Source organism: Quercus robur, chromosome 11, assembly GCF_932294415.1.
Source record: "Quercus robur chromosome 11, dhQueRobu3.1, whole genome shotgun sequence".
Taxonomy (NCBI): domain Eukaryota; kingdom Viridiplantae; phylum Streptophyta; class Magnoliopsida; order Fagales; family Fagaceae; genus Quercus; species Quercus robur.
Genome location: NC_065544.1, coordinates 7,018,091 through 7,036,799, shown reverse-complemented (window position 1 = coordinate 7,036,799; position 18,709 = coordinate 7,018,091). Strand labels below are relative to the sequence as shown.

General features: G+C 31.5%; 1 protein-coding gene across 6 annotated transcripts; it reads left to right on the top strand.

Annotated features, from left to right (window-relative positions):
• The first annotated feature begins 64 nt into the window (after positions 1 to 64).
• On the top strand, positions 65 to 18,709 carry LOC126705622 (cyclic nucleotide-gated ion channel 1-like). Of its 6 annotated transcripts, XM_050404720.1 has the most exons (10): positions 68 to 317; positions 5,496 to 5,552; positions 9,766 to 9,908; positions 10,705 to 11,144; positions 12,355 to 12,437; positions 14,394 to 14,606; positions 16,122 to 16,405; positions 16,892 to 17,003; positions 17,280 to 17,504; positions 18,074 to 18,709. In XM_050404720.1, the coding sequence occupies exons 3-10, from the start codon at positions 9,871 to 9,873 to the stop codon at positions 18,581 to 18,583; spliced, it is 1,905 nt and encodes a 634-aa protein (XP_050260677.1). In that variant the 5' UTR covers positions 68 to 317; positions 5,496 to 5,552; positions 9,766 to 9,870; the 3' UTR covers positions 18,584 to 18,709. The 6 variants fall into 6 exon arrangements, with proteins under 6 accessions (XP_050260679.1, XP_050260680.1, XP_050260677.1 ...); XM_050404722.1 differs by lacking the exon at positions 9,766 to 9,908 and having other exon boundaries at positions 65 to 317; positions 18,092 to 18,709; XM_050404718.1 differs by lacking the exon at positions 9,766 to 9,908.

Below are 18,709 nucleotides of genomic sequence, written 5' to 3'. Positions count from 1 at the left end.
GTTGTTAACTAAAAAACCAAAAACAAATATAATGTTGTTGTCTTGTCAGATCAATAATAGAGCAAGCGGAGCTGTGGACCACTAAACTGCAAAACATTATACACTGATATGCGGCCATAAATCACACCATATACCCAGTAGTATTTTTTCTTTTCTTTTTATGTTTTGGTTTTTCATATACACAGTTATCCACAATATCGATCACTCAGTTCATTCCATGTCTAAACGAAAAACAGGGAGAGTGTGATGCCACGGCCAGCAGGCAGCAACTCCGGATGGCAAGCTATAGAGGACTCAGAGCGCTGCATATCCGCAGTGTAAGGCATTCTTTTTCTCTAGCTTCTTTTCTTAGTAAACCAGAGATATATGCATTAAAGCTGGGTTTTTTTTTTTGGTTTGGTATTAGGAAGAGTTTTGATTTACTTGAAAGTGGAGTAGTAAGTAATACTGATTTACAAAGGATTTGTTTGTTATGTTTTAAGGAAAATTATTAATTAAGTAGCTCTCTTTTCAGCTTTTTCATACATTTGTGGACTCATCGTGAATTTAATTAGTAGGACCATTGTGGATGTGAAAGCAGAGAGCACATGATTGATCCTACTAATGGGTCCAAATGTGAAAAAATGGAGCTCAGGACTTAAAAGTGTTTTATTTTGGGATAGGGAAAAGCTGATCTAGGAATTTGTTAAAGTTGTTTGTTTTGGAGAGGCTATGGACTGGGCCAGATAACTTAGACTAAGTGCGGAATAAGAGTAAGTGAGCGCAAACAACCGATAACATTACCTTAAGCCATATTCAGCCATTATCAACTATATAAAGTAAAGTTTAAGAGTAGGGAAGAGAGATGCAAATACAAGATAACACCGAGATATGTTATCGAAGATGAAACCAAAAAACTCGGCGAAAAATCTCTCCACTGCCCTCCAAGTGGTAATCGATTCACTAGAGAATAAAGTTGGAGTACACTAAAAACAAATGACCCTCCAAGCCTAGTTTACCTAATATACTTGAGCCTTCCAAGCTCCTGTTACCAACTGGTTTTTTGGAACCTTGTCTTCTCTAGTTTTCCCGGATCCCGCAATTCAGCCCGCTTGCATCCGCTAATGAATGACTCCTTCTAATGCTTTCCAGCAGCGCCAAAACTTCACTTGACACTCAGATTGGGTGTGGTAAGTGTTTGGGTTATCAACCTTTCAAGGATTTAGAGATGGAGAGGTAGGAGTAGAGGAAAACCACAAGGAAATATGTAGATGATCGTGGGTATAACAATCTCTAACTCTCAAAGTGTATTTTCTAGGGTTTTCTCTCTAAAAAACATTGCTTACAATATGTGAGTAATGAGGGTATATATAGTGTGGGTAAAGACTTGGTAAAATATAACATGACATTTTGCCACATAGAGAGTTTCGTGGGTACTTTGTGGAAAGGCCTTACCTGCGAGACACTCGTGAAATCCTCTAGGTTGGCATGACTCTTTGCCTTCCAGTAATGTGCTCTACACGTGGCTTATTTTGCAGGTTATCTTCTCGCGAAATCCACTTGTTCATCATTTTAAGCTTGAGTCTTCACACTCTCTCACACTCATCTCATACAATTAAAAATCCACATAAGTATAGGGAAATGTGATTGACTAAAATTACAATAAAATTTGGCATGGAATTAAAGCCAACACAAAATAGTTGTAAATTACAACTTTATGCAAACTAATTTATTTGAATAAAAAAAACATACCTCTATTATTATTTATTTTACACTAGATGATAGTAAATAAGAGTCAATCATTTATTTTGTGTTTGCCTTGTTTTATTCAGGAATAATCAAGACATTGTGTTTTTTGTATTATTAATGTTTGAATAAAACTATATAGTACCTATTAAACAAGTTATAATACCATTTAGACCTGTTTCACCTCTTTTTTTTTTAAATGACCTGTTTCAAATTTTGTTTAGTTCTATTTCCCCATAAGTCATTATATAACTTATAAATGCATACATTCAGTGTCACTTATTAGATATCCAGTTTTTTTAAAAGAAAAATAATAGACGAAATTGAAGCAATGTGGGGAAGGGTGCATAGGCAGCATGAATTAATTCTAAACTTCCTTTCAAAATCACCATGGTAGTAGTTTACATAGGGACGTGGATGGCAATATGGTATACAAGTTTGATCACCAAGTTATCACCTCAACAACTGTGAAGATATTCAATTGTTTTTTTCCCCTCTTATCTCTTATTTTTCATTGTTTTGTAGTCATGTGTATGTGTATGGCTTAGTTTTAATAATTTCTGAGTTTAATTATTAAATTTTTTGGCCTTTTGAAAGTTTTTATGTATGAGATCTTGTTTTTTTGTTTGTTTGTTTTGTTTCTTTTTTTTTTTTTTTTGGGGGGGGGGGGGGGGGGTTGATTATTATGGTGCTAAAAGTTCTTCTGAAAGATTTGTAACCTACATGATTATTTGATTTATGTTAAATCTTTTGAATTGTGGTTTAAGTTCTCAATCTTGTACTTTTTGGTTACAAATATGAGATTCTAAGAAACCTCAGCTTTAATTTATATTTGGTTGCTCTGAAAATGGACGAAAAGGAGATGAATTGAATTTGTCTTATGTTTTATTTTTCTCTTTGTGGTTGTTTCCTTCATGGTATTCACTCACTCATAACCAAATGAAGAAGATGGGTTATAATGTTAGATTTGTGCTGGTACATACTTTTCATATTTGCTTATGTTTGTGGGTGTTTGGATTTTGGCTATGGAAGCATTAACTACTTATTGATGGTTATGTGGCCTAAATGGTTTTGATTGTACACTTAACTTTTTACTGTCGTTGGTAGCTTAAGTGAATTTTAGTTTTGATGTTTTTAATATGTGAGATGCACCTTCCTGGTAATTAACATCCAAAACTTCGTTGTTCTTGAGATTTAACAAAGCAATGAACTATAGCTTTGCTGTTATTTTTTCTCTAAACTTACAAAAAGGAAATATTAATTCTTGGGGTTTGCCTCTCCTTTGTTTTTCATGAGTATGATACTATGATCTCTAATTGTCATGCCATTAGCTGAGAAGATCATTTATTTTCTTGGTATTATTTATCTGTTCTTTAAAGTGAACTCCACATGCTTGACATTTGTCTGAGTTAAATTTTATGGATAATTTAAATAGGTTGGATAAAGATCTTGCATTGTTTCTATATAGCTTAGAGGTTATACCACATTTGGATGCTAAGATATGGTAAGGAAGCAGATGAAATCAATCTTGATTAACTTCCAAAGTTTTGTAGTGAAAATTTCTCATTTTAGCAATTAAACAGAGCAATACAACTTTAAACATGAATAATGCTTAAATGACAAATGAATGATGCATGAAGATATTGGTAGTGCAAAACCCTACTGGTTTAAATTGATAATGCCCAACACTGTAGCTGATGCCATCTTATTGGTATTTGGTAGCATAAGTGTTGAATGGTTTTAAAATTTTCTAGTATTAGGTTCGCTGGAATTTATTATTTGAGTGCTTAAAAGATGGCGTGTTGGTATGCTGTACATGTGCTCTTTTTTAGTTTATGATATATTGCTTGTTGCTGAACAACTGCTCATGCAGCTAATACTTATCTTGCCAAGTAAAAGTTTCACTAATGTAGTACGGATGAGAATACTTCATAAAATACCTTAAGAAGCAGATTTTGATAACCTCAGAGTCATGGTGAAACTCTGCCAAAAACAAAATTCTTAGTGTGTTTATTGTTTAGACTTTGATTACTAAATACCTGCTGGGATTCTTGTTATAATTCATTTTTTTTGTAAATGGTGAAATGAGTGTTTATAGGTGTTGTTTGACATGTCTAATGAGTGTATTAAAATCCCCAGATGATAATAAGACAATATAAAATTATTTAATTATTTTATGTAAATGTGTTAAATCTGCCACTACGACAGATTATTTGTTCTCAACATGAAAATGTTCGATTAAATCCTATTTTGTGAATTTGGATGCTAGGGGCAGTTCTTATGAAAGCTAATACACATTTTTGTAATGGAATTGGTCTCATAGCAATTGGATGAATATAGAAATAATGGTGCAATTTCTAAGTTGACTGAAATTCTGTTAGGGCAGATTTGAGTATATTGGCTTGTATGAATTTTAATAAATAATGGCTTTATTCTTTGATCTGAAATTGTTATGGCAAGTACTAGACATCTGAAGGAGTAATTCTGTAAATTGGCATGAAAATTGGAACTCCAGATAATGATGAAGCCGGAAGGGATATACTCAATTAAAAACCATGTAAGCTTAGACTAGTAACTTTGTAAAGACTGTCGCTTTAGTAAACAGTTGTGTATTATGATATTGCCCCATATATGGGATATGGATGGCTTTGAAGTACCCTTGATAACAAGATGTAATGTAGGGGTAGGTAATTGGCTTCAATCTACCTGATTAGTTTTGCTTTTTATTTTTTATTTACAAAGAGACTAATTGAAAAAAATTATTGCATTTTCCTGGCCATATCTTCTTGGTCCATTAAATGGCTGTAGTAGTATCCTGGAAGGATAGGAAAATTTCATACAGCACAAATTAGTTTTGGGTTTACCTACTATTTTCATATAATCAGCTCTCACAGTAAATGAGACTTCTTTTTTTTTTTTTTTTTTTGAGAAACCAGTAAATGAGACTTCTAATTGGCTTTAAACACTGCTGCTTTCTAAACGATTGGGATGTCAAAAGTTAATACAAGATGTTAACAGAAATATTTCATTCTTAAATTGACTTAATTAACTATTAGGAATGAAGGTATTTCATTGTTTTGACATTTATTTAGGAGTGTAATTGTAATGATATTTCTAAACCACCGTTATTTTAGGAAATTATTGCTCTTTGCATAAAAATATCTCATAGGCTAAGGCATATGATTTTGATTCTTTTCTTACTCTTGTTCACCTGTGATATTTGTTCGTCTTCAGCATTATTATCCAGGCAGTAATTTTTTTATAAACATGCTGGAATTCTACTTATCATATAATTAATTTAACAAACATGCCTAAATATTGTAGATTAGGTGTCATCGCCTGTAATTGTAAGACTTGTTTGATTTCACTTAAGATTCTTGTAGGCATTTGCTGATTATATTTGGCAATAACTGCTTTAATGCATGTTTGGAGTATGTTTTCTTCAAGTTTTAGTTTGTGGACCTTGTGGTCATAGTATGTTTTCTCTAAGTTTTAGTTTGTGATCATACTTATTGACCTACCTTTTTTGAGTAATGACCTTACTGGCTGATAGCAATTTTTATTCACTTGTAATGTTGATACATGCAATCTACCATAATTATGAAATCCTGTTAGATTTCCCTTTTAAAGTCTCATGTTAGTATTCCTTGCACACATATCAAGTATTCCCTTTATTTTTTGCATTTCTTTTCATGGAACACATTGTTTCCTTCGTCTTAAATCATATGATTTAGTTTAGGTTAATACTGATTTCATTTTGTTCTTTTCAGCTTGTAATGGTTGTTGATGCCCGTGATCCGCAGTTCTACCGCTGACTTGATCTTGAGGTAATTCTCTCTCTCTCTCTCTCTCTCTCTCTCTCTCTCTCTCTCTATATATATATATATATATATACACGTATATGTGGACAAAACTTAGGTATGGTATCTTAAATGTTGTTCCTTAGGTTCCTTTTTTTGAATTCAGCTATGTGATTTTTTTCTCATGGGATAGAAGTGTATTTTTAGTTAAGCAGTCACGTGATTGAATTTTAAGAGGAGAACCTAAGAAAAACACCTAAATACTGTACTTAAATTTTGCCCTATATATATTTCATTCAGAAAATACTAAGTTATAGTAATTTGACATGATCTGGGCTCCCTGGGCCTTTTTATATATTTATTTTTTATTTGGTTGTAAATGTGATACCTCTCCTAGATTTGAGAGTAACTGAGCAAGATTGTGAGTAAAGATATGCGTATGAAACACATTACCCAAACCTTGACATTTCAAAATTTACTTATTAAAAGTGAAAATTTTAATTCTTTACAGTATAGATTAGTTTTGTGCCAAGAAGGGGAGGAGCATGATGTTTTAATTTAGGGGACTGAATTTATATCTTTTTGTTGCTCTGGTTAAATCTGTTAAACTAATAATTAATGATGTTTAGAATGCTTTAGAAGTACAGTATATAAATTGTTGGTTGTTCTAGAATATCAATGTCAATATAGAGTGAGCGTTTGGTTTTAGCTGAGTTCACATTTTCATTTCCGCGTTTCTGTCCTTTTTTTTCTTTTTTTTTTTTCAGCACATGAACAGTAAATTTACTGTGCAGAGACAAAAATTACTGTTTATGCACTGTAGTAGTACTGTTCACGTACTGTAGCAGCATTGTTCACGCATTAAAAATATTAAAAATGGGTCTCACAGTACTTTTCACACATTTAAAAATTATTTTGCTACAGTGTTTTCAGTTTTCAGTTTCAGCAACAATAAGCTCAATCCAAACGAACCCAGAAACTTTCTTCAAAACTTTGAGAGCAAGCTTTTTAGATAGCTATTTTAACAATAAAAATGGCAAGTGCTCTCCACCCAAGTGATGTGTTATGGGTTGGATGAGTAATAACCTACACGAGGCGCTCAATTTGTAGCTTGGTTAAGTAGTTTCGTTGGGTTTGTGAGGAGTTACAAGTGAAATGAAAGCTTAAAAAAACTACTACTTGATAAGGTGTCAGTGACCATACAAAGTAATACAGCATTCACTGACACACCAGCTATGCTATGATAGTGGATGTATAGGCCTCCTATTCCATACCCAATCCAAGAAACAATGGTGGTTTATTTTTTTAGGTAAATGGGAAAAGAATTGAACCACATTTTTGTGATGAAGTTCATTTATGTGATGCTTTAGTGTGATTTCTGAGTGTTTTATTTGTACTAAAGAGAATAGAGGGATGAAGAAATGTTTTGACCTATCAAAATTTTTTTTTTGAGAACCGACCTATCAATTTCATCTGTGAATAAACTTCTAGAAATCTTAATTGTTTCATCCTTTGTTAGTGGAGATTTCATGATTGTATAGCAATATGGGTATGAGCATGAGAGAGAGATTTTTTTTTTTTTTTTTTTGTCTTTTTTTTTAGAGATTTATAATATATATTGTAGCATATTTCAAGATATTTACGTTATATTATTAACGAATTTGTATGGTATTAAATTTGATTTTAGCGGATTTAAAGAATGAGTTAATGAATTTGTCTCCAGTGAATTTGTTAGCTGAATTTTGACTAATTTTTTTTTCCTTTTTAATTTTCTGTATTTAGAGATACACTGAAGCCTTTTTTATGCATTTTTTTAACCAATAAAAGGACTTAAATTTTTTTTCTTAATTAAAATATAAAAATAAATAAATTATATTGTATTAGTTAAAAATGGAGGTCTCATTTTATTTGGGGCTTATGCTATTCCATCACTTACGTATATGATTGAGCTGACCTTGCTTTCATCCAATTCTATTAAAATATTGCCATTAACTATGTAATTATCTAAGGAAAATAAGTTTTTTTTTTATGAAAAAATGTTCTCACATAGAAAATTTATAAAATATTTTTATTAATTTTATAGATTTATTTTATAATTATTCATAATTTACTTCTTTAAAGTTGTAGCAAAAAATTGTCAAATAATTTATCTTAAAATCAAATCAAAAGTTGTTGAATAGGCTGCGGTACTATTAATATATAACCAATTGACTCGTACTTGCTACTGCCTACCTATATAATGAAAATCAATAAATTAAGATAAAGTTGCAATATTGCAAAAATACATTCAAGTTGGCACGTTTTTTGAGGGTGAGTTGAATCAAGCTGTAAGGCACAAAGTTTAAAGTTACTTTTCCATTATTTAGGGACGTTTGTTCCCTGTAATTAAAAACATGTGTTTATAAATAAATAAATAAAAAACATGTGTTTTGATGTTTGAAAATATGCGTAAAAATACGTGTAGGTGAAAAAATGTATGAAAATATGTGTAATAGTTTTTAAAAATTGAAAATTGTTGTTTGAAATGGTGTACTGAACACAGTTTAATCTCACATTAGAGTCTCCGACAATCACTTGACATAAACGGACAAAAGAAGATAGCTTAAAATAGACGGCCAAGAAATAGAATTTTGCGGATTTGGATCCAGTTGGAATAGGCCTAATACCTCATAAATCACTCATAACAAGTTTATACTTTTGTATTTTTAATCTTTTACTTCTTGTTACATTTAACTTTTTAAATCTTAGGCCTAATATTAAACGTAACTCTCTTAACTTTTGATCATAACCATTTTATTTTATTTTTTTATTTTCGTAATTTTTAATTTGATTTATTTTATTTTTAAAGGAAAATTCTATTAAAATAGTGTGAAATTTGGATTAATGTCAATTAGGTTTAAAATTTTTCAAAATTGATTAATTTGGTCTTTAAAGTCAACTTAATCTCTAAATATTTAAAAGTTATTATGGCTTTTGAGTGGAGTTTGTGGTTTGCGTCTGTGTTAAAACTTCTTTTCCTCTCTTTTGCGTGTATGTGTGTGTTTGTTTCTCAATAAAAAAAAAAGGTCAATCAGTTATTTTTATAAACTATCTTAGGGCCTAAGTTGGTTTTAGGGGATCAAATTGGCTAGTTTTGAAAATTTTTAGATCTGATTGTCATTAGCCCAAATCTTAAGATATGTTAAAGGAATATAATTTATTTTTAATTTGCAATCAAGTAGGTTCCTACCATCAATTAACTAACAAAAAATATTTTTGTGGTTAGGTGTGCATTGTTAGCACTTGAAATAATAATAATAAACTTTTTGAAAATATTAAGAAGTGTAATTATGCTTTCTTTTTTTTACCGTTGTTTTTTTTGTTAGGAAGTAGTGACTTAGAATTTTATTCAAAAAGTCTTCTCATAAAATAAAATTTCATAATTATTAATGTGATATATTGTAATAAGTGCATAATAAAAAATGTATCAATAATATATCATTTTAAAAGTGATTTTGATTTAATCACAACTTCCTACTTTAATAAATTTCGAAAAATATCATGTCCTTGATAAGTTTTAATATTGTTTATTTTCATTTCCGCCATATGTACAACACTACCATATTTAGTTAGCTGATTTTACTTTGGAATAAATGAGACGTGTCCTTTTGGGGTCCCCCCCCCCCCCCCGGCTCATACCCTTTGATGAGGAAGTGCCTCCACCAGAAAAACCTGATGATTTCTCAGAACAAATTGAATTCTTATCGGTTGATGAGCTCCAAATAATTTGTTAGAAAAAATTGAGTTCTTATTGGTTGGAGAAGAAGACAATGCTAAAGAAAGACCAGAACATTGTCCATGGACCATATATGGTCCACACTACACACACTACTAGTCTGAGCAGATGGAGTTGTCCGGGTCTTCTTTTATTAAAAAAAACGAAGACTTGCTGAAATAGGACAACATTAGAAGACTATTGACCATTGTGAATGACTCTCACACTTCACACTAACTTGACAACATTAGCAGCCGGGATTGACCATTAGCAGCCAGGATTTGCTCTTGCTTATTATTATTTGCATCTGCCTCTGAGCACTCTTAAAATCCCATTACAAAGCCTACTTCTGCCACTATATGCATTGCTCCACCTTCTCACACTTCACACGCTAGATACACCATTTGGTGAAAATCTTTTGCTTCTCTCGAGAAAAAAAAAAAAGAAATTTGCCTTTGTTGTCTAATCTGTTTCCCATTTCTCCAGGGATCAAGATTAATTCAGATTTTCCTGTTAAAGTTGGCTGGGCCTACACATAGTTTAAAGGCTGATTCTTCATTTTGGACATCGTTTCCTTGATAAGCTTTAGTTATGAATTCTCGTTCACATCAGCTAGGGAATGGTACGAGGTTAGTTTCCTTAGCCCTTGACATTATTTTTTTTTACCTCATCTATTGTGTCTTTAATATCTATTCAAAATATTTTAAATATTTTCAAATTAATTAATCATATTTAGTTAATTATTATTCTTTTTCACCTCTTTTTATATTCTAACAATAACACTTGTCATTTTTTACAAGTCTAACATATTTCTAAATTGGTTACTGTTAGGCATCCTTTTTTTTTTTTTTTTTTTTTTTTGATAAAAAGATGAACTATTCATTCATATGAAAGAGATACATCAGTGAAAGCCAACAATACAACTGGGAGAAAACAAACAAACTATGCACCCCCTACCCCCATGAACCCAAGAGCCCATCTAAATTCTTGTGTTTGCATATTACAATTTTGGGGCTTCTTTCCTTGGGCTCTAGCAACCCTTTTTAAAGGGGTGTTGGTGGGCTCATAACAAGGAGAGGGAGTATATTTATGGGTAAATGGCAGGGAGATTTTTGGGCCTCAGAGGGAAACAAAAGTAAGCCCAAAACCGAAGCTTTGACTTCTGCACGGAGGACCCTTGGGAAACACGAGAGAGCACGTCTGGAGAGGGCGCTGGGCTCAAGGGGCGGACCAGACAGCACACCTGACTTGCTGCCTTGCCGTGTTAGGCATCCATTTTGGATGAGCTGAAAAAAAAATGATTAATTTTACTAATACATTATGGGAAGTTTGTGTTTATGGGTTTATTTTTATCTAGTTGAAATTCAGTCCTATAAGATCAGAGTCATATAAACTAATTTTATGTTTTCCATGCTTTTTGTTTAGTATAAATGATATCGAAGAGCAGGCTCCCAAGGTTGGCAAGACAGAAAAGACAAGTTCGGACTCACGAGGGAATTCTCTTCCGTGGGATTGGAATAGAATAAAAAAATGGGTAAATTCTCTTCCATGGGATTGGAATCTAATAGTTATATTGGTGCGCATGATCGCATTGTCACTGGAACCCTTGTTCTTGTATGGTCTCACGATCAATGAATACAAGAAATGCGTTGAGATAGACAGAATGTTGGGGATCACAGCTATAGTTTCGCGAACTTTCCTTGATATCAGTTACCTAGTGCTGCGATTTCATACTGGGTTTTTAGGCAACCTATTTCGGAAATCTAGAAAAAAAATAAAAAATCACCTGGTAAAGGAAAAGATCAACGGAGCCACGTCAAGATCAACGGAGATCAAGGCCCCCACTGGCCCAACACCTGTTAAAGGTAAATATCAACATAATAACATGCTATCTAAATTGTAATCTACCTAACGTGTGTTTTTTCTTCAAAATTTTGATCGAATGGTAGTAAATCTGAAGTACACACACATATATATAATTTTTTTTTTTTTTTTTTTTATAAAAATGATTCACCATTTCTTTTTGAATGGTACCAAATGGTTGATAGTGATTTAAAGATGAAGATCTACCAACTTGTTTATAAGGTGATTGTACTTATGCTTACTAGTTACTCTTATGGAAATGATTGTTTAAAGGACTACTTGATTTTGTTCATTGAAAGGAAAATTACCTTGAATTTAATATAGAAATTATATCATAAATGATTTCCTGTATTTAAAAGACGTCAAATTTCTTTTTGATAAATGACTGATTGAAATGCATTGAGCAATAATTATTTGTCTTTTCGTTTGTTTATATATTGTTATATTGAACTGATACTAGTTTTATATTTTTTCATAGTATTTAGTAATGCATCTTTTGTGTATTTGGGACTAGCTTATAAGTTAGCATTTTGCTTTTTAGTCTCATTTGGGAACAACTTATTTAACTTTTTGCAGCAAATGTGTTAAAGTATACTTGTACTTTAAAAAAGTAAGAAAAAAAAAAAAAGTTTTAAAAAGCTGTAAAAAAAAAAAAAAAACTAAAAAACAAAAAGCTAGCTTATAAGCTAGTTCCAAACACACTCTAAGAGATCGTTTGGGATGAGCTGAAATTTTCAGTTTATTTGCAATTTTACTTTATTTTTAAAACTATTCATGAGTCCTATTGTACTTTTTGATACTATTCATGGGTCTCCATTGTACTATTCAACTAATTTTTCAACTTTTTTTGTACACTTTCGGCAAAAAGTTTTTAGCTTTAGCTAAATAAGCTGTTTTCAAACGGACTCTAAGAGTGTGTTTGGATACCGCTTATTTGCTGAAAACTGAAAACTTATTGCTGAAAACACGGTAGTAAAATAATTTTTAAATATGTGAATAGTATTGTGGGACCCAAAGAGAGAAAATTGTGTTTTGTTGACTTTTGTGGGTCCGTGAACAGTATCCATGTACCCAAAAATAAACACAGACGCACGGATTTGCTGAAAAACACCAATCCAAATGCATACTAAGTATATTTTTAATTCTTAATTAAAAAAATAATTATTTATAATTTGGCTCCCCCGAAACTAAAATCCTGATTCCTTTATGCAGATAAGTGGCAAACAGATCTCAGAAAATATATCCTGCATCCACACTTTCTATTTGACATTTTAGTTTTTCTTCCCATCCCACAGGTAATGGAGTAGACTAAAAACTAAATTCTTGGTTGCAAAATACTTTTTTCACATCTTCTTGTAGTTTGGGACTAACAAAAGCACATTCATGTAAATGGAAATTTAACAACACAAAAATGTAACGTAGTTCAACAAATCACATGTTTTTATTCACATGCGACAACAATTAAAATTTATTATCAATGATAAATATTACACATTTGATAAATTTTTATAGACCCCACTTACGAAATAACAAATATCAATGCACTCACAATCCTTTAAAAAACACAAATTAACCTAAATCTCATTAAGCCCAAAACAAATTCTCATATTTTATTGGGAAAAAGAGTCAATTATAGATATAACACACAACAGACTATTTCCTTGCCCCCTGTTTGTTCAAATTCAATGGAAGCTTCAAATAAATTAGCCAATAACCATTTCCTTGCCCCCTGTTTGTTCGAATTCCTTGCCCTTCCCCTAGAATCCACTCTGGGTTGAAGGAGCAGCCAGTCACTTCCTGAGCAGCTGAAAGCATAAAATTTAGCAACAACCAGGAATCAAAATTCCAATTTTTCATTGGATATTTTGTATATCTAAATAAGTTGTAGTACAAGTTTGATCCCACTTTGGTAGTGGAAGACTGTTGTTTGATTCCACTTTGCAAGTTGAAAAGTGTCATTATCTCTTTAGAAGAGATACTTTGAAAGAAATGATCAAAAATCAAGTGGAAAATGCATTTATAATGTTTGGATAGATGTTGAGTTGATCGAAATTGTGTTTTTGAATGATTGAACATCTAACAAATGTCTTACGAGAGTTTTTGTCTGAAACTCGATAGACACTCATTGACCAAATGTCTTGTGAGATTATGCAATTTTTTATTACAAAGTTATTGCCAAGAGTTGCACCATTTCATATTTAAACATTTATGAATATTTGGAGATTGTTTTTAACATTTTTTTAGCCCTTATAACACTTTATTTCTGAATTTTCATGGTCTATATATAATGTATAAACTCTCATTATTCTCCCTAACAAAAAAATTTAGAAACTCTAGGTATTCTCCAAAGTTGCAATTTGTAAAATCCAATAGGATTGGTTGTATGTTGGGGGCAAGTTTACAATAACCCTTTAACTACTTGAGTATGGGGGAAAATATAATATAAGGAAAGCAATTTTGTCATACCTCCAAGCCATTAAAGTGGAGTCGAGCTTTACATTGAGGCAGCAGATTCAACAGTTCTTTAGTAGTTTCTTGTGTCTTCAATATATTCCATTTGCTTATGAATATGAACACACTTAAACCAAGACTCAAACACATAAAAAGTGCGTTTTGATTCAAATTATGCCAAAATACAAAAATATGACCCAAACAACACTCAATGTGTTCACCTATACAAATAAACAAAAAATCACGCTCCTGTATCCGTTGACCAAAAATCCAATAAGATATCTATCAACATCCAAACACAATCACGTTTTTTGCATATGTTTCAGTTCTCTAATTACTTATTAATAGCAGTGCCTAGATACCGCTCTAACACATTATAAGTTTGTTTTAATTCGAATTACGCCAACGTACAAAAATATGATATCTGTATCTTTTGACCACAAAACCAATAAGATATCTGTCAACCTCTAAACATAATCACTTTTTTTTTTTTTTTTTTTGCATATATTTAATTCTTAATCACTTATTAATTACAGTGCCTGCATACGGCTATAACACCTAATTTTTAATGGACAAATAATACTAATTCTTTTATAAGGAAAACTAAATTATTTCTTTGACAAATAAAACATTTTTCTTCCACAACAAAAGGGTTCAAATAGAATAATTATAAGTTTAAAGCAGAATTTTGATGCAATTTCTTATACACGCATACTATCTTCTTTGAATTAACATTGTCCTACACATAATTGGATTTTATTCAGCGCCTCTAAACATGGAACTACTTGTAATTTGTTCAGGTGGTAATGTTATGCATACTCTTAGACGTGAGAGCCATGAAATCTTTAAAAACATTACAGATCTTAAACATTTTTATTTTCTTCCAATATTGGCCGAGAGTTTTTCAAATTTACCTACCAAGGAAGGATCTGGGATCAAATCATGAGATACTTGGTGAAAGGCGATGGGTCCTAGGCCCACTGGATTTCTTTCTATACATCATTGCCGGCCATGTAAGTTTGATTGTGTAGAAATTTCATATTCATTAAATTTAATCTTGGCAAGTGTGCAAGTGTTGAAACCATCTCTGAGTGAGAGAGAGAGAGAGAGAGAGAGAGAGAGATTTTTTTTTTTTTTTTTTTTTTTTTGGAGGAGTTGGGTTAAAGTTAGATTTTATATAACTCTGAGCAGAACTTAGGTATAGTACTTAAGTACTATTACTGAGGTTTATCTCTTAAAATTAAGTAATTTCATATCTTAAGAGATCAAAATCACATGTGGTGAAGACCAATTTCACATAAGTGCACCATTGTTGTTAAAAGTGCGCCTAAGATCAAAGCTCCAAGTCCCAATCTCTCAAAGCTTTGCAAGGCCAAAAAATAGATCATTTATTGAAGCATGCCTTATGCATGTTTTTTTGGAGCTTTTTGAAGAAGAATAAAGCATGCATAGGCACGTTTTTATTTTATTTTATTGCTAAAATAGATATGGATCATAAAAATTAATTGTTTGATCTTAAAAGAAATAACATGGACCAATGATTTACTACACAACTATTATCTTTAGGGTGTTGTATTACACATTATTTTTTTATTTACGTGTCATAAGATAGGTTAATTTACAATTCTTGTGCTCTTTGATCTTTGACTTTTAGATGTATGTTGATTGAACCACATACATCGTTTGATTATAGCTATCATGGTTTTGTACTTTTATAAAGCACAAGAGAAATATAGAATATATTATGTATAAAACTTTCTATGACTAGATTATTATGATATTGACCATTGATAATTGTTTTCAATTTACTATATAAAATTTTAAGAATTGAAATAACTTAGGTAAAAATTGAATTTACAAACATTATACAATTGACTTCCCTGATCGGTAAAAAATATAAATTTTTGGCTATTATTATTTTTTGGAAAAAGTTTAGTTACAAAATTGGAGGTGAATTTTGACAAATCCACAATTGGATTACATTTTCTTTTTACACCCTCCTTGCTTGCAAAATTTCTAGAAAATTAAAGATTAATAGTTATGTTATCAATAAATTGTTTAAATTGCAAGTTTTTATAGTTTAAAATTATATATAAAATATAAGCTTATAAATCATATAGTAAATAATATCCAATTGGCACAAATTTGACATGTATATTAAGAACATAAAGAACATGCAATTTAATTGTTAAATTTTTAAAATATGTAGTAATGTTAAATTTTTTTTTTTAGCTAAACTTTGTTCTTATTTTTTTTTTTTAATATATTATGAATATTTCTATTAGAAGTTATGAAATATTATATTTGAAAATTGTGCGCTTCCCTTCAATCAAGCGTGCTTTTTGTGCTTAGGTGTATTACTTCTTTCCTATTTAAATCTTTTAACTAAATTAAGTAGTTTCATATCTTTTGAGTTCTCTTCTCTTCTTTTTTCTTTTAATTATTATCGTTTTAGTTGAAATAGTTATTACATTTGGTTATGATATCTACAAAATTGACTGATGTTAAATGATTTCCTCGTCTTTTAGGTATTAGGAGCCTTTTGGTATTGTTTCTCTATTCAACGAACTGTGGCTTGCTGGTACATGGCGTGTAAAAATCATGGTAGATGTGTCCGAAATTCTTTTTATTACTGCGACCACAACTTTCGCTATCACTCCGTTTTAGATGAATTTTGCCCTAAAAATATGCCAAATGCGGAGCTCTTTGATTTTGGAGTATATCTCGACGCTCATCAGTCTAAGATCTTAGAGTCCAAAAATATTCCACAAAAAATATTCTACTGTTTCTGTTGGGGCATGCGAAATCTGAGGTTTGCACATATTAGACTCTGTACAATTCCATATTAAGCTTTTTTATCTTTTTTTTTTTTTTTTTTTGAGAAGATCCATATTAAGCTATTTCAATGCATTAAATTTGTTTTTTGATTACATTATGGACTAAAAGAGTTACTATTAGTTTCCTAGGTGGTTTATGCCATAGCATTTATCCACTATGGAGACTAGGATTTCGTGCTCAACATACAGACCTCCAAACTTGATGTTAAAACTGTTACCCTGGTAGATGAGTATCAGCAAAGTGGCTCAGGACTTCTCTGATTGCCAAAAACATTGTCGTTACTCTACATCTTGCATATTAGGATTGGAGGGCCTGAAACCTATGCACGCACGCGCGCACACCAACACACATATATATATTCTCTAAGCTTATTCATTCCCAATAAAATTTGGTAAATTCATTGTAGTTATAAATTTTCAAGATTAGCATCTCATTCATTATTGTTGTGCCACTTTTGTAGTTCTTTTGGTTCAAACCTCCGAACAAGTAACGATGTATGGGAAAACTGCTTTGTACTTTGCGTTACTATCTTTGGCTTGTTGCTATTTCTATATTACATGGGAAATTTTCAGGTACGAATCCAATTCTTCTATTTATTTATTATTTGTTATTTTTTATTTAATGTTAGGCTCTTAGTTGTACAATTATAAAGCAGAGAGACAGTGGTTTCTAAATAGGAAGAATGAAACACCATAATTTTCCAAGTAATATACTAATCATCCTACTATATTATTACATTGATACGATTGTCATGATGAGATGTATGCTTATAAGTATACTTTTTTTATGCCTAAATATACATTGTAAGATATTGTGAATTGAACTTACTATTTATAGAAGTGGGACAGACGTCCATGCAGCGAAGGAAACGAAGGAAACGACAAGAAGCAAACATTGAATTGTGGCTTTCCAAGGAAGAGGTCCCCACTGAAATGAAAAGCCATATAATTGGGTTCATACATAACAGATTTGACGAAGACGAAGATGTTAATGTGGAGAACCTGATCCCTGATCTTCCTTCGGAACTTCAAAGCAATGTCAAGCGCCACATTTGCTTAAATCTGCTAAAAAATGTGAGTTTCTTCACCTCTCCATAACTTTTCTAAATAACTCCTTGTCCTATGCATAATGACTGAGAATGGTACAATAACTTTCGTCCAAAAGAAAAGATGATACATAATATCTATATTATTTCATATACTGTATAATACACTTTGATCAAGTCATCCAAAAAGGGTTGAAACACAAATTTCTTGCTCTATAGCTATATCTATCTATCTATCTATCTATCTATCCATATATATATATATATATATAAAAGTTGGATTTAAGTTGACTAGTTAAGGATGCACTATAAATTTACCATTTTGATAATTAGTATTTATCAAAGATACATGTCGCTATCAATGTCGCAAACTAAAAGTTGTAATAGGTTATAACCATGCAATCATAGTAAAATACAACTCTAAATTATATAATTATAAAAAATATTTGAAATCTCTTTTTGTCCTTTTTCTTTTGTAGTTAAAGAAAAAAAATTATTGAATTTTATGGTAATTTCAACTTAACCATCTCTCTCTCCCTTTATTTTTTTTGTTAGGAAACAGATTTGTAGTTCAACTAATTTGTTTTTCTTTCTCAGCTCAATATCATAAAAAAGAATGACTTGACTAAGGATCAGCAACTTTTGCTTAAAATCTGCAACTCACTCAAGCCAGTGTTCTACAACGAGCAAAGCTACATTGTTAAGGAGGGAGACCCAATTGATGCGGTATTCTTGATTACGTACGGCATTGCATGGGCCTATCCAAGCAGTAATAATGGTGAAGGAAAGCATGCTGAGCGTCTTGAGAAAGGTCACTTCTTTGGAGAAGAACTTCTTGAATTGCTTTGGAATCCTTCCTCTGTCGATAACCTATCCAAACTCCCCATTTCCTCCAAAACTCTCAAAACCCACACAAAAGTGGAAGTCTTTGCTCTAATGGCCAACGACGTCGCAGCTTACATTCAAGGAATCTCGCTCCATGATCAGAATCCAGTAGAGCTTGATGTTGTTGAATACAAGGAAGCTTCTATTTTACAACGAGTCCGGTGCTGCAATCAACCAAAGTGTTGGTGCTTCAAGAAAACTTCTGAATCCAGTAGTACTTGACATTGTTGTTGCAAAGCAATGGATTTTTTTGATGTCTTTGCTGTATTAAGATTTGTTTTTCTAGTGATGGACAAGGGGAACATGTGAAATAATAATGGTAAAAATTATGTTTCTTTAATTAATTCA

Coding starts and splice junctions, on each gene's coding strand:
- LOC126705622 (XM_050404718.1), top strand. CDS start 5,512: ATGCCCGTGATCCGCAGTTCTACCGCTGACTTGATCTTGAG. Junction 5,553..10,704: donor ACCGCTGACTTGATCTTGAG/GTAATTCTCTCT, acceptor CTTTTTGTTTAG/TATAAATGATATCGAAGAGC. Junction 17,004..17,279: donor ATTACATGGGAAATTTTCAG/GTACGAATCCAA, acceptor GAAGTGGGACAG/ACGTCCATGCAGCGAAGGAA.